Below are 15416 nucleotides of genomic sequence, written 5' to 3'. Positions count from 1 at the left end.
CTTGCATTTGTCTGCATTAAATCTTCTTGATTTGAATAATTCCATCTTCTTCAGAATACCTTGGGTCACTCAGTGTTGAATCGATGTTCAGTTAGCTACATGACAGCAGTGATTTTCCATTTACTTTAAAAATATTATGCAGGATCAACTCTAAATACAGTCCGTGTAGAATCTGATTGGAATGCCCTCTTTTCTGGATATTCTCCACTGGCAATGGGTTTTTGAGGTTAGCAAGGTCTTATTTCTGATTTTTATACGAAAAGAAACAGAGTATTTATTGTATAATTCTGCCTTTTCGCCAAACTTGGCAAGAATTTTACTGTCTCTGCTTACTTGTGGGATTGTGTCATTGAAAGGGTTTCTTTTGTCCTGGATGGAAATAAAAGTCTGTTATAAAGTAGCATTTTATTTCCTAATTTAAAAATGAAAACTGAATTCTTAATTCTGCCATCTGTGGATTTTTCTTAATACCTTCCTTTTTTCATTGTTCTGTACTTTAGAGTTCCTGGCGTGTCTATAGTCAATTGTCTGCTTTACTGTATTAATTTATTCATTTATATTTGCTCCCTTTATTGAAGCACAGACCAGGGATAGATTTTTCATTAATATCTTTTTCTTTCTTGCTCACATAACCATGTTTTTTTGATTATCTGTTTAAAACATCCTTTTAAAGAACTTCCAGTTTTCATTCTTTTTTCCATCAGTGTTTTTGCTCACGATCACTTCTGTTGGTGCTCTGCCTCAGCTTTGGAAAGTTAGCTCTTTGCAGACCATCGTATTACTCCACTTTTTTTCTCCATCACAGGTTGGGACCATCCCCTGTTCACGCCAAATGCGGTGGGGCTGTGTTGGGATGATGGTTGTAATCTTTCCTGGCATAGAGGTGTTCCCACCAAGTAGGCTCTGCATGAGCCATCTTTGAGACAGCAGTGGCCCTGGACAAGTGTCCTCACTCTGTTCCCGTTCAGCTCATTTTTATGATTTGTCTGGATTTATTTCCTCGGTCTCAGGACTCTGCCAAGGCTTAATTCACTTCTGTGAGCTGAAGTCCTCTTTTGCCATGGCACCTCTCTGCTGCACCCCCTGCTTCCTCCTAAGGAGCAGTAAGCCGCTGAATATATCCAGTCTGTTGCTTTTGGAGCAGTGGACGTATTCTGTCACAGCCTTATTACCAATGTCCAGAGTGAGAGTTTTCACCCTGGCCAGATCCTGCTCTTGGCAGTGAGTTTAGCCTTTCGCTCAGATTAATTATTCCCTGCCCTAGTTTCATCCCCTCTCTTCTCATGGTAGGCAGTGGCTCCTCCCCTCCTGGCGTCCACATACTTCAAATATTTGCAGCTGGTTTGTTTTGTCCTGAGTCACTGCTTGACTCTGCTGAGCTGTGAGCCTGGGGCTGGGCTCGCCTGGCCTATGGGTGCAGCTCCCATCCAAGATTTGTGCTTACGAGCCCGTGCGAGGGGTTGTCCTCAAGCGCTGATGGGCAGCAAGTCCCTCTCCAGATTATGTTAGTGGCCTGGGCGCCTTGCAAGGCTGCGCTGTGCCGCGCGGGATGCTGGCAGGTGAGCCTTGGCGAGGAGAAGTTGGGGGGCAACACAGACCTTTGGGTGAGCCCGCCAGCCCGCGCGTGATGGGCGTGCATCCTGTTGGATCTGGTCTTCATGGGTCAACTCTGATTCCAGAGTGGGGCAGGGAGAAAACCTCTAATTGCGCGTGTGCTCCCTCTAGGAGGTTGGGGAGTAAGAATTAGAAGTTTTCATTAATTGGAAGAAAGTCAGTGACAGTGGCATTTCTGAAACAAGCAGGATGAGCCGTGTGATTGCGATAGTAAATCACTGCCTCCACGGGAAGGGCAGAGGTGGGAGTGTGCTCCATCTTGACACCTCGCTGCCAGGGGCTGGGATACGGGTCAGCGTTGAATCTCCCATATGTCAGCAGGCGAACTAGCAAAGCTGAAAAGGCGGCGCTCCTTTGGGGGCTGTCAGAGATTATCAAACCAATCCAGACAGCCAAGGATGTGTCACAAATTTGCCAAAGGGGACAGAGAAAACTATGTTGTTAGAGGTTTTAATTTAGAGAGGCAGATTGCAGAGCTCCTGCAACTTATGAGAAAACAAAATTTGAGTCTCTGAAAATTGTGATTGAGAACATTGGTTTGGGAAATTTATTTCTGAATGCCCATTTGACATCCATGTCATGGGTAAACACGAATTTGTCACTGGATTGGAATTTGGTGGCATCATTAGAAATACCAGTTACATTCCTGCAGGCTAACGGAGCCTGTTCCAGCTGTGGTGCATGTCTTAGTGCCTCCAAAGTTGATGGGCATGATGACTCAAATTGAAAGGTAACATTTAAATAGAAAATCTGTGAAGTAAAATGGAGATCTGTTTAAAAAGCATTTATTAGATGACCAAAAAACCGCAGCAGTGAAAGAGGGTGGGGTTAGTTAAATGCTTAATAAGCCTTGTTTAGGGAAAGCTGGAATTAGACATAGAAGAATGTGCGACAAACAGCAAAAGAGAAATTGAAGGCAATAGACAGAGATGGTATGAAATATAAAAAATGAGGTTTTAAATGCATCAGAAACAAATCCTAAGTATTATTTATACACATAGGTAGAAGAGCCAAATATTAAAAACAAATTCTGTATTTGAATTTTCTTAACTGTGAATGTATGCAAAGAAGCAGGATGACTTTTGAGTTCATTGCTGAAGGAGGATGCCAGACTAGTGATAAACAGCAAGAGTTCTAAGAGACTTGGCTGCAGCGTAGCCTTGTTTTTAAACAAATCTTGAAACATTCAGAAAGAGCAAGAAGGCCAGAGGAGAATTAATTTGCGTATGTTTTCAAAATAGTGCAAACACTGATACAGTGCAGTGGGTAGAACTGCTGGCAAGCATCATGCCAGTCAGGCGAGCTGAGCTGATGACTACTGTGGGCTAAAAACCTGTGAAGGGAAGGTTTTAACTTCCCTTCTACAGGTGGGGATTTGAGACTTTCAGAGGAAGGGTGCCGTGTAGGAGTGTCAGTCAGAGCCTCGCCGCAGGGCACTCTCAGAAAAAGCGTGACCTAGATTTACTTGCCTGGGGTTTGCTCTGTGGAGTGTGGGGAGCTGCCACATTCGCTGGCGGCACTGGGCATCCACAGCTCCATTTCGGTGAGCTGGAGCCAGACACATCGTGTGGCTGCAATTTAGCTGTGGCTAAAGCTGGGAGCACAGTGGGGTTGTTTGGTGGGACAGTAAACTCCCGAAATGTCCTGTACAAAGCTTCATTTGGTGGCATTTTGCGTGGGGATAAATGCAAGATCCTATTCTGTGACCAAGGCAAATGTCATCTTTTCCATTTGTCGTCCCAAATGCTGCTGTATGGGTCATTTCTGGCTGTTGTTCTGGCTGGTCTTCATTTTCAAGATTCTTACCAGGCCACCCCATGCCGTGGTATCCCACCTCCTCTGAGTTTCACACATCTATTTGCATTGCAAATTAACACCTTCCTGCTTCTTCCAGGTTGCCTTCCCAATTGAGCTTGCTATCCTGCAAAACAAGTGCCATTCCTTAAAAAAAATATATCCTTCTTTAAAATAACTCATTTGTTGTTACTTTTTTATCCCTTTGAGCTGCAGAGACCTGCTGACTGTATTATCTTGGTGTTTCTTTGTCCCTCCTGTACATTCTTCTGTCTTGTGTCCTGTTCAGGCTCCAAGTGCTGTGTCTTGAGCAGGACATAGCCCTGTTAGGTGTTTGTAGACGACCTCGCGGGGCAGGGCCTGGTCTGCTACTGAGGCTTTGCAGATGCTGTGGAAATGCAAACACCAAATGTTAAACCCAGCAGCTGCTCCCAGGCCCTCCTTGCAGACTCCTGCTGCCTTTGAGTTATTAAAGCTCATCATTGAGGACTTACCTGGTGAGGAACCAAGACAGCCACTAACTTAGCTGAAACCAGCCTTTTCCCTTATGCAGGTTGGCTCTGCTGGGGGTAGTTTTAAGGATACTTGGCAACAGGAATCAGTGAAGCCTGCTCTTCCCAATAATTGCTTGTTCTGCTAAATCCTCCCCCGTGGAGCTGGCCCTTTTGGCTGTCCCCAGGCTCGATTTCAAGACAGGGCAGCAGAGACACATGCCTGCTTTGAGAGATGGGTATCTTCCCTCCCACGTCAAGGACACCTTCTGAGCAGGGTTTCAGCTGGGTTTCCCATTTGCTGCAGTTAGGGGGGGTGTCTGGGTCTGATGTTGAAGTTGCTCTTTCTGCAAGAGGCACAGCAGTTTGTCCTCAGCCCAGGTAGCTGTGAAAAGCTGCTGTTTTGATGCCAGTGCTGCTGGTTTCTGTTTGCCGCCACTGCTGCTCTGCAATGGGAAGGGCTGGAAGGGCTAGCATGGTTTCAGCTAGTTATGGGCTGAGTCAGTGTCTCATCTCAGCTGCATTTCTTTTCTTTCCTGGGTTGCTTCAGTGCAAAAACCCCAGCCTGGCCGAGAAGTAGGCAGGATGCTTAGGCTGAGGTGGCGATTTCCCATCCCAGTTTCATGCTGCCACTGGTTACCGCCATCACCCGGCAGGGCAAGGCTGGGGCTGCCCGCAGGCAGGAGCATCTGGGAGCACAGGGGTCTCTGGGGGCTGCGCGCCATGGGTGCTGGGGTACCAGGGTAAGTCCCAAGCCCTGCTGGGGGTCCCCCAGGCTGAGCTGCTGTTTCCTGAGGCTGTAACCGGAGAAGTCAGGGAGGTGGAGATCTGGGAAGTGCCTGTCCTGCAAAAATATTTTTACAAAAGTCTGAGCTGGGGCATGTTCACAGCTCTAATAAAATCCCGTTGAGAGAGAGCAGCTGGGGATTCGTGGGAGACGGATGGAGTGGATGGGCATTTGTCACATCAGCAACTGGCCTTAAATCAGGTACCTGAGGCAGGCTGGGGTGCTGCGTGGGGCTTGGGGGCCCTGTGGGCCTCAGTTCTGCAAAGCAGCTGTAAAATGGGGGAGAGCGTTTCTGGGCCAGACTCTGGATCAGAGGGGTCCCGGGGAGGTGCTGGAGAGGGGCGCTCCGGAATTTAGGGTGGGGTGCGTACTGTTGCTGTTTTTCTGGCCAGAGGGCACGTGCTTTTAAAAGCAGGCAGGTGGGGTAGAAACTGGCTGGGGCCCAGGAATCCGATCGGGGATAAAATGTCTCAATGAAAACTGGAGGGGGCTGGGCCGGCCTGGGAGCTGCAGGTGGGACAGAAAACCAGGAGGAAGCCCGGCTGCCGGGGGCCTGGGACAGGGAAGAGAAGGGTGGCCAGCTGCCTGCGCGACCCCAGACCCTGCAGGCAAGGCAGCCGCGCTGCCTGGGCCGAGCGTCCCGGAACCCTGACCGGGGCAGGGCCGGGCCGGGCCGGGAGGCTGCTGCTGGGGGGGGACGGAGGCTGCCTGGGCACGGAGCAGGTCCCTGGCCTGTGCTGGGGTCTCTCCACCCCAGGGCCACCCGCCATGGCAGCGTGGCCGCCCACGGGGTGCATCCAGCCACGCCGGGCCTCCGCCTTGCCGGGCCTCTGGGTGCCTACCCCGGCCTCCTAACGAAGGCCGCCGCCGTCCCGGCCTTCCCGGCCCTGCGCGGCGCTGCTCGCGGTGGTCCAGCTCCGGGCTTTGCCGCCGGCAGCGCCATTGTGGGTGCCCGAAGCCTTTTCGCCATTCAGATGGAAATGCCCCGGGCTGGAGAATGGAGACCCTGTTCCCAGCCTGAGGGGAGGGGGCAGCCGCCATTACTTGGCCGGGAAGAGGAGGGGAGCAGGGCTCTTCTTATGTCTGCTAAGTCCCACGGAGTTTCCTGGGACGGCAGAGTTGGGGAGAGGGGTCTGGACCCGGCTGGCATCAGGGGGGACGATCTGGAGCAGGTTTGTGTTGCTTGGTGCCTGCTGCCCGGATGACGGGGCATTGCAGTGGGCAGGCTGTCGGAGCAGACTGGGGCTCCCTGCTGCCCTGGGGCTGGGAGTGCCAGGGATGGCTTCTCTGGAGATGTCCTTGGATGGACAGTCTTGCTCTCTGATGGTCATGTTTCGTGGTCTTGTACGTTGCGTGTAACACAGCTCAGACACTACTTGTCTCCTGTCCCTTGCATCCTTGCTGGAGGATGCTGATCTTGGTTGTCTGTCTTGCAGACATGACTCTCCTGTCCTCCCAGACACCATCCCTGGAGACATCCTCAGCTGCCACTGAGAGCCCAGAGCAAAGGATGCTGGAGAAGAGGTCCAAGGTTATTGAGGAGCTGCTCCAGACAGAGCGGGACTATATCCGAGACCTGGAGATGTGCGTGGAGAGGATCATGGTGCCCCTGCAGCAGGCACAGGTAGGAACATGGGGGCAGCCTATGGTGCCGCACTAGCGGGATGGGGTGAGGATACTGAGTCCACTTTGTTTTTGGAGACTTCCAAGCAGCAGCACAGGAACCCACAGAGGAAATTCAGCTATGCTGAGGGGAGCAGGATGGGTCTCACTGCTCCTTGCACTCATAGAAATAGCCCATCTGTTTTGGGATCCTGCTGAGCTTTCACCATTGCTGAGAGAAAGAGACCTGGCAGCAAGTATTACAGATTCGTTTCCTGGGGGAGGAAATGTTCCTTTTCTTTTGGTTCATAAGTTAAATTCATTGTCAGGAGAAAGAAAATATGGGGTCTTGGCATGAGGATTCACTAATTCTGTGGTGAGAGGAGAGGGAAAATATCAGGTGAACAGAGGCAGGGATTAAATTGCTGGGAAAGAGGAGGGCACTGTGTTTGGTAGGACACATAAGGAATGAGAGTTTCCGTGCACAGGGGACAAGGGAGTGAGTACAGGAATACCGTGATGGAAGGAAGTCACACCAGGTGGCTGCTGTGGAGCTGAGGGCTAATGGGTTGCAGGAGGGCAAGGGCAGGTTGTTGGGTCTGGCTGGGACATGTTTCCCTCTCCAGGACATCTCTCTTCCCATTCCCCAGATGCAGAACATAGACTTTGAGGGTCTTTTTGGAAACATCCACATGGTAATTAGCTTCTCCAAGCAGCTGCTGTCCACCTTGGAGGCTTCAGATGCTATCGGTATGAATTCTGCTGTTACCTTTTCTCAGCAGGCTGGGATGGGCTTTGCTAGTGGTGGGGCAGAACAGAGTAGTTTAAATGGCAGGAGAGTGTCACTGGGGTTGGGCGTCTTCCCCGCTGGTCCCTGTTGCTCCTTATCAGTCCAGCAGCAAAGCCAAGGAGATCTGTGTTTCCCCGTGGATTGCTATGCTGAGAAACATGGTGCTTGTGGCCCTCCTTGGCCCCTTGCCCTGAAGGGAGCCCCACTCCTGCACTGCCAGCTTTTGCCGCTCAGGCCTTGGGCAGCGTGTGCCTTTGCTCTCCATGTGGCTCCCCACCCACACTACCACTGACCAGTGTCCCCCGCTCCTCACCTCTGGAGAGCTGGATCAAATGAGGTCTCTGGGCTAGTGGCTCCTGAGGGCTCTTCAGCTAGGTAAGCAGTCCTCTCAAAGCATGAGTGAATATGTCCTGGTCTCCTTGCCTTGGCAGACCCTTGATGCACAGTTTCCCATTTCTGTCCCTCTGGCCTGCAGCAACAGGGAAGCAGGAAGGATGTGTGGGCATGCTGAGGGTGATGAGGAAGCATCCTGGTTGTTCTAGTAACGCTGTCCTCTCAAGCTGGGGGGGGGGAAGGGGGACACTGGGCGTCTCACCATGAGACATGCCAGGGTTGTTAAAGGCAGCTGAGGACCAGGAGACACTGAAGCCCTGGTTTGCTGCTGTCTGCAGGACCAGTGTTCCTGGCACAGCGTGCAGAGCTGGAGAGCATCTACAGGGTGTATTGCCAGAACCATGACGAGGCCATCGCACTTCTGGAAACCTATGAGAAGGATGAGAAGATGCAGAAACTACTCCTGGACCTGCTGGATAGCCTCAGGTTGGAGCCTCTGGCTGTGGTGGCCACCAGGCTGGGGTAGGGGGGGTCAGTCTCCCATATCCCTGCCCCTCTGCCAGCAGTGCTTGGACAGTTCAGGTGATGCCTGGAGAGGGGCCAGCTGCATCACTGCATAGTTGACCAGGCTCCGTGTTTAAATGACCCCCTGCCCCAATGCACAGGTGGTGGGACACCTGTATGCCCCCTTAAACTGAGCAGAAGCCACCAAGGTACAGAGAAAGTGGCATGTCCTGGATTGAGGGCTTCCATTCCCCAAGCCCTGCCCCACTATGGCTGGTGAAGGAGCCACTTCACCTGACTCAGTGACTGCCAGGGCTCCAGCTTGTGGAGGTTAATGCCTCAGGAGGTGGCAGTACCACCTGCTGCTCTGGGGGGACAGGGCTGCCCACTGCCCTGGCAGCATCACTGTGGGAGGGGTTGAAGGCACTGGCTGTGGGATTGCACGCCTGATGCCCCATTAACCCATTGCTTTTCTTTGCTTTTTGGCACTCTGTGGGCCGGCAGGAGCCTGTACAGTGAGTGGTAAGTGCATTCTTCCTGTAAGTCCCTGCTTGTCTGGCCTGGCCTGGCTGCTACCTTGTAACTAACCTCCCGCCACTGGCTGGGTGCATGTCAGGGGGCCCTAACGGTACCTCACGGAGGCACATCTGGGAGGAGCAGGGTGTCTGTGGCACGATGGCAGCAGAGGCAATGGATGGGCTACACAGGCAGGCAGCACAGGCAGGTTACGAGGTGAGGGGAGCTCTTGGGCAGCAAACAGGTTTTGGGACCTGTCAGACCCAAGGAGCCAGGAGAGTCCTGCGCCAACTGCAGTCCTGAGAACAGTCAGTTTGTCCTGCACTGAGGCTCAGATCTGGGCAGTCAAGTGGTAAGACAGAGTCTGAGGCAAGTGGCACTCTGGTAAGTTTAAGGGTGTGCCTGTGTGGGATTTTGCGGTGGGTTTGGTGATGGAGAAGGTCCTGGCTGGGAAGGGTCACCTGGTGTGAGTGAGATCTGGAAACCTGGGGTTGATTTGAGATCACCGGGGGCTCAGGAGTGCAGTGAGTTTGGACATGAGGGTGACTTAGGGAGTACAGAGGATTTAGAGGTGTTGGTACTCTAGGTCTGATTGGTTTGAGGGGACAGCATTTGCGTGGCAGAACTGGACTGAAACCTGGTGCATCTCCTTTGTTCCAACTTCCAGGGGCTGCACAAACTACATTAACTTGGGCTCCTTCCTCATCAAGCCAGTACAAAGGGTGATGCGGTACCCACTACTACTGATGGAGCTGCTCAGCGCCACCCCCGAGGCTCACCCTGACAAGGCACCGCTCACAGCTGCTGTCCTTGCAGTCAAAGAAATCAACGTCAACATCAATGAATACAAGCGCCGGAAGGACCTGGGTGAGTAATAGCTGGGTAGTGCTGGGGAGAGAGAGACAGGAGTGGGTGTGTTGAGGTTGGCATCTGTCAGCTCCTGAGCCTTAGCTGGCAACCACAGTTGTGAAGGGAATCTGCTCCCAAAGTCTGTGCCCTTATAGAAGGGCAGTAGAAGAGCTGCATTTAAAAAATCTGAGCATGAGATACAATATTTAAAGTAATGCAGCATACATCTGACTGCAGTATGCAAATGCTGACCACATGGCTATTAAATGAAAAGAAAAATAATAAGACAAAAGATTATCTATTTAAAGTTAAAAAATGCAAATTTAAGCAACACAAGTAGGCAATTAATCTGCTAGGGCAGTGTCCATCTTGCTGAGATTTGGAGACTAAGTTTGAAGGTATAACTATAGACAGGACAGAATCACAGAGGTGCTGGCTGCAAGAGCCCTCTGAGGTCGCCTGTTTAGCCTCCTGCTTGGACCAGGATTGTCCCCAGCATTGGCTCTGATCGGCTGCTGCTCCCTCCAGCCAGTTCTCACTGACCTCCAAAGATAGATTTCACAGCCTTTCTGCTTACCTGTGCCAGGGCTGCACCACATTTGAGGTGAAGCTGTGCTCCCTGATGGCCCTGAAGCTCCAAAGTTGCCCCTTGTATTGCCTCGCACTGCTCAGAGGAGTTTGGCTCCATCACCTTTGTAGCTGCCCTTCAAGCAGCTGCTGGCTGTGAGCAAATCCCTCTCTGCCTCCTCCCAGCCAGGCTGAGCCTGCCCAGCTCTCCTTGTGGGGCCTGAGCTCTCCCTGTGGGTCAGTACCTCTGGTTTTCTGATGTCCCTCTGGACCTGGGGACACCAAAACTGGACATGGTATCCAAGTGCAGCCTCCTCAGGACTGAACAGAGGGAGAAAATTATTCCCTTTGAACTGCCAGCCACCCTCCCTCTTTTCCCTTGGAAACCCCTGACTCATGCAAGTTTTAGACTTTACTCTTTTCACATAGCCCCACTGAAGCTGAAATGACATAGGCTGCCTGTAAGGATTGCTTGTATTTGCTAAAGAAGCAATATGAATACCTTTTGTATTTCCAGTGGCTATTGTACACCATCACCTATGTCATCTTATGTTAACACTATGCATAATCCTATGGAAGAGTTTGAGTGCTGGGTCTACAAACTGTAGGGCATATTGAGAGCCAAATAGGGGATTACAGGTGGCACAGTGCTGGATTTCAAGATGATGTGTGGTATGGTACGATATGATACAGGATATGTGGGGTATTTGGGACTGCAGAAGCTTAGGGATGGGGAGAGCTAGCAAGGCAATTGTTGATGAGGCACTGTAAGATGTGGACATGGTGCTGACAAGAGTTTTGATTTCTACATCAATCTCTTTAGTGCTAAAGTACCGGAAAGGGGATGAGGATAGCCTCATGGAGAAGATCTCCAAGCTCAACTTCCACTCTATCATCAAGAAATCCAATCGTGTGAGCAGCCACCTCAAGCATCTGACAGGCTTTGCGCCCCAGGTAATGTGCATCAGCTGCCAGGTGCATTTACACCCTGCGATTTTGTAGGGATATCTACTGTGCCCCTGTATCCCTTCCCTGATGAGTAGCTCTGATCCAGGCAAGCAAGGCAGAGTGAGCTTAGAGTCTGAACCGTTCATCTCTGCTGCCTGGTTTGTGGGCCAGAGGCCCTGCGTCTGGCACTCTGGGAGGTGCTGGAGTCTTCCATTGCCTCCCTTGAGACATTTTCTCTCACAGCTGAAGGATGAAGCCTTTGAAGAGACAGAGAAAAATTTCCGGATGCAGGAGCGGCTGATCAAGTCCTTCATCCGGGACCTTTCCCTCTACCTGCAGCACGTTCGGGTGAGTCAGTCTGGGTGTGATGCTTAACCCGCAGTGCCTCTGGCCAGTGCTCCTGCCCTCAGCGCTGCTGGGCGGGGGCGGGGGGGATGATCTCTGAGGGTCTGGGCTGCCCTGGGAGGCCTCTTCTCCTGGGCAGCAAGCGTGGCTGTGCTGACTGTGTGTCCCTGGTGCAGGAGTCAGCTTGCATGAAGGCGCTGGCAGCAGTGAGCATGTGGGACCTGTGCACAGAGAAGGGCAGTGCAGACTTGGACCAGTTCCAGAAAGTGAATCGGCTCATCAGCGACCAGCTCTTCTCCACCTTCGTGAGTGGGGCTGTGCTTTCGTGGGCTGGGGGCACCCACCCTGGGCCCTCCCGGGGCCTGCTGCAAATAGGCAGCCCCTGGGAGGCTGCGGGGAGGGTAACACAGCCTGGGAGAGGGGTGAGCACTCCTGTGTTGCTGTTCCCTCCTGAGAGTTTTGATACCTGTGGGTTTATGATGTGTATTGAGCATGCCTGTTGGATACACAGGTTTTTTTCAGCCTTGCCTGAAATGCTGTCTATGTGAGCGGTTCAGATATTTCTCATAGCATTGCCCATGCTGGCACATTTATGTAAGATTATGGAATAATTCCTGTTGGAAGAGACCTCTGGAACTCTGGTGGGTGCCATCCGGAAAGTAGACCCTATGCTGTGTTGGGGAGGTTGTGTGCTGGAGGGTGAGCTGCTAGTGTTCACCGCATGGTGGAAGAGAGCCCCTCGTCTCACCTGCTCTCTGCATCTCTGCCCACCAGAAAGAGCGGACAGAGCGGTTGGTGAGCTCGCCCCTGAACCAGCTGCTGAGCATGTTTGCGGGGCCCCATAAGCTGGTGCAGAAACGCTTTGATAAGCTCCTCGACTTCCACAACTGCACGGAGCGAGCGGAGAAGCTGAAGGACAAGCGAACACTGGAGGAGCTGCAGTCGGCCCGTAACAACTACGAGGCCCTCAATGCCCAGCTGCTGGACGAGCTGCCCAAGTTCCTGCGCTTCGCCAAGGAGCTGTTTGCCAGCTGCGTGCGGGGCTACGCCGAGGCACACTGCGACTTTGTGCGCCTGGCCCTGGAGGAGCTGAGACCTTTGTTGTCGGTGGGTTCCCAGAGCACAGCCAGCACAGCGCTAATCTCTGCGCAGGACTTGTCCCCAAGCCTCTCTAGGACCCGTCCCGTTGCAGGGAAAGCTGCTGCTGCAGTTTCAGGCCCCAAGTGCCTTCAGGGAGGGGTCCTGTGGGGTGCTGTCAGGGCAGGGATTGCAGGGTCACAATGCAATTGTGCTTAGAGATGGTGAAGACTCTGGCTGCTCCTGGAGCAATGGCAAGAGAGCATTTGCCTGGGAGAATCTCAGGTCATGAGTTTGGTGACCACTCAGAGCTGGGTCCAGACAGGACTGCAAATTTGGGCGTGCTGCAAGGCACAGGCAGAACTCAGAGCCCCGCTTGGCCTGGGAGCTGGTGTGATTTCTGGTGTAGCTCTTGACCACTTTTCCCAGCAGCTGTCACCTAACCATGAACCCCAACCCTGCTCTGGTTCCAGTTGCTGAAGGTGTCCAGCAGGGAGGGGAACCTCATCGCCATCTTCCAGGATGAGCACAGTCGAGTCCTCCAGCAGCTCCAGGCCTTCACCTTCTTCCCAGAGTCCCAGGCAGCTCCCAAGAAGCCTTTTGAAAGGAAGAGCGTGGAGCGGCAATCTGCCCGGCGCCAGCCCCTTGTCGGCTTGGTGAGTTCCCTCTGCCCCATGTTAGGGCTTGCAGATCCTGGGACAACCACTCACACCTTCCTTGTTCTTCTGCAGCCCAGCTACCTCCTGCAGTCAGATGACGTCAGAGCTGCCCTCCTAGCCCGCTACGCCCCGGAGAGTCTCTTCCAGGCGGACCGCAATTTCAATGCTGCCCAAGACCTGGATGTCTCTCTGCTGGAAGGAGACATCGTGGGTGTCATCAAGAAGAAGGACCCCATGGGCAGCCAGAATCGTTGGCTCATAGACAATGGGGGTAGGTAGCTGCTCCCTGCCCTTGGTGCCTGCTCTCAGTCCCCTCCTCTGGTCCCCCTGTGCTCAAATCTGAGCTCCCTTCCTCTCCCTCTCTGCAGTGACCAAGGGCTTTGTGTACAGCTCCTTTCTGAAGCCCTACAACCCACGCCGCAGCCAGTCGGACGTCTCTGTGGGCAGCCACTCTTCCAACGAGTCAGAGCACAGCAGCTCCTCTCCCCAAAGCAGCACCACGCTGACCTTCAGCCCCAGCGGGGCAGCCGTCACCTTCACTCAGAAACCCCCACAGGGCTCGGCCTCCCCGGCAGACCTGTACCAGTCCCCGCAGCCCCCCTCGGAGACAGACTCCCACTCTCTGCCCCAGCTTAGCTCTGGTGACAGGACAGCCCCGCTAGAGGCTGGTGCAGTGACGTCTCAGCGCCGCTACAGCCGCCCTGAGCTGGGCTGCAGCCCTGGCTTTCGCAACGGGCACCCCACCAAAGCACATCTCAGGCCCACACCCTCGGTGGAGGACAGAGACTCTGGGTTGGAGAGCAGCGAGTCAGAGGGCAACCAGGTGAGCCCTCAGCCTGGGTGGGGGGGCTGGGGATGCCAAGGGCTGACCCCCTCGCTTGAGCAGGGGCTGAATCATCCTCTTCCCTAGCAGCGACCAGGGAGAGGTAGAGGATGAGACCTTTACCCCCAACAGCAGATATGCAGAGAACTAGGCTGCAAATGGGGGTGGGCAGGTGCGGGCAGCTCTGGTAGAGGCCAGGATGGTGCTGGGACTGTCACTGTTTGGGGAGAGGAGCAAAAGCCCACACATCCTATGCAATGCAACAGTAGGGCTGCGTGGCACAACCATCCAACTGACGCTCTCCCTCTGTCTGGCAGGTCTATTACGCTCTCTACACCTTCAAAGGCCGAAACACGAACGAGCTAAGTGTGTCAGCTAACCAGAGACTCAGGATCCTGCAGTTTGAGGACATCACGGGCAATCGGGAGTGGTGGCTGGCCGAGGCACACGGGAAGCAGGGCTACGTGCCCTCCAGTTACATCAGGAAGACTGAGTACACGTGAGGCAGTGGGCAGGAACCTGCACCCTGTGCCTTGTTCCTGCCAGGGACGTTGCGGAGGCTGGCCAGCCCTGCAGCCCCCACTGCTCGCCCTGAGGCTGTGTCCTTCGCAGCCATGCAGTGCTCCACCACGCTTGCTGCCACCTCCCCTTCTGGGGAGGAAGAAGGGTGGGCTGGCCGGGCAGGCAGGAGCAGGCAGCTTGTGTGAGGGCAGGGGTGAGTTTACCTTTGCTGTTTGAAGCCCCTCTGTCCAACTGGGAGCAGGGGAGCAAAGCTTGGGGCCACAGCCTAGAAGGGTAAGACTCGACTGAGGAGGTGCTGTGGGTTTATATGGTAGAAGGCTAATGCTGAGTTTCTGGACTCTATCTTTAGCCAAGTAGTGTTAAAAGCAACCTGGGCCCTGTGAACATGCGCCCTGTGCCTTCTCAGCAGCAGTAGGAGCCTGGTCTCGCCTGGCTGTGCAGGACCTCAAGGTGGGACATCTACATACTGCCTGGGGGAGCAGCCCTGCGTTTTGATGGGAGTAGTTGAGCTCCAGGGCTGGGATGGGCCCAGCCTCTGAAAGTCCCTACAGCAGAGCCCGTAGCAGGTGGTGCTTCATCCCCATGCTTGGTTTCCCAGGGGCTTGGGCCTCTCCAAGCTCTGCTGGTAGCAACAGCCATCGTGTTCTCATCTTCCAGGTGAGCCAGAGGTCCAGAACACCATCTTCCCGTGTTAGCACAATATCTCCTGTGCCCAAGACCCATCTTTGCACTGACATGCCCACCTGGCTGCCCTGGGCTGGGGCAGGGCAGAAGGTAAATCAGAAGCTGTCTTCCAGCCTGATTTTTTTGGGGGGGGTTCTGCCCAGACTTGCCTCACCTGTGCTTTCCTGCAGGGCACTGGAAATGGTGCTGACATTCTGGGAGGGCAAGGCCCTCTCTGGGAGGCATGTGGTGCCCTTTGCCAAGGTGCCTTGCCCGTTGCCAAGGTGCCTTACCCCCTGCTGCCATGCGCTGAAGGAGGGAAGCTCTCTTTCTCTTTGGGCTATATTTGTATCCCCTGTACTGCTGCTCTGTAAATAAAGATTTGGCCTTGTGTATAGGGGGTGCCTGTACAAGTCGGGAGAGCTGGGAGGAGTGCCTGGCGGGGCTGGGGGTAAAGCCCACAGACTTCATGCAAACCCCGCAGGGCCAGGGAGAGTGTTTACCTGTTGGTGGGGTCCAGCATGCTTCTGCC

The 15416-nt window shown here is 53.6% G+C and overlaps 1 protein-coding gene across 7 annotated transcripts in view; it reads left to right on the top strand.

The window, feature by feature from the left end:
- The window catches only part of DNMBP (dynamin binding protein), a 36020-nt gene extending 20741 nt beyond the window's left edge, over positions 1 to 15279 (top strand). For 5 of the 7 annotated variants that reach the window (XM_075758182.1, XM_075758179.1, XM_075758180.1 and 2 more), the window contains 13 exons: positions 6123 to 6310; positions 6939 to 7038; positions 7750 to 7897; positions 8420 to 8437; positions 9099 to 9298; positions 10671 to 10801; positions 11039 to 11143; positions 11317 to 11445; positions 11915 to 12247; positions 12691 to 12873; positions 12949 to 13147; positions 13245 to 13699; positions 14017 to 15279. In XM_075758182.1, the coding sequence (XP_075614297.1) occupies positions 6123 to 6310; positions 6939 to 7038; positions 7750 to 7897; positions 8420 to 8437; positions 9099 to 9298; positions 10671 to 10801; positions 11039 to 11143; positions 11317 to 11445; positions 11915 to 12247; positions 12691 to 12873; positions 12949 to 13147; positions 13245 to 13699; positions 14017 to 14202 (2375 nt within the window). In that variant the 3' untranslated portion in view covers positions 14203 to 15279. Of the gene's footprint in view, positions 1 to 1420; positions 1560 to 6122; positions 6311 to 6938; positions 7039 to 7749; positions 7898 to 8419; positions 8438 to 9098; positions 9299 to 10670; positions 10802 to 11038; positions 11144 to 11316; positions 11446 to 11914; positions 12248 to 12690; positions 12874 to 12948; positions 13148 to 13244; positions 13700 to 14016 lie in introns of those variants that run through there. The other 2 variants (XM_075758185.1, XM_075758183.1) reach the window with 2 other exon arrangements.
- The last annotated feature ends 137 nt before the right edge of the window (positions 15280 to 15416 follow it).

Source organism: Balearica regulorum, chromosome 7, assembly GCF_011004875.1.
Source record: "Balearica regulorum gibbericeps isolate bBalReg1 chromosome 7, bBalReg1.pri, whole genome shotgun sequence".
Taxonomy (NCBI): Eukaryota; Metazoa; Chordata; class Aves; order Gruiformes; family Gruidae; genus Balearica; species Balearica regulorum.
Note: the sequence above shows the minus strand (reverse complement) of the source record. Positions and strands in the feature narration are given on the sequence as shown.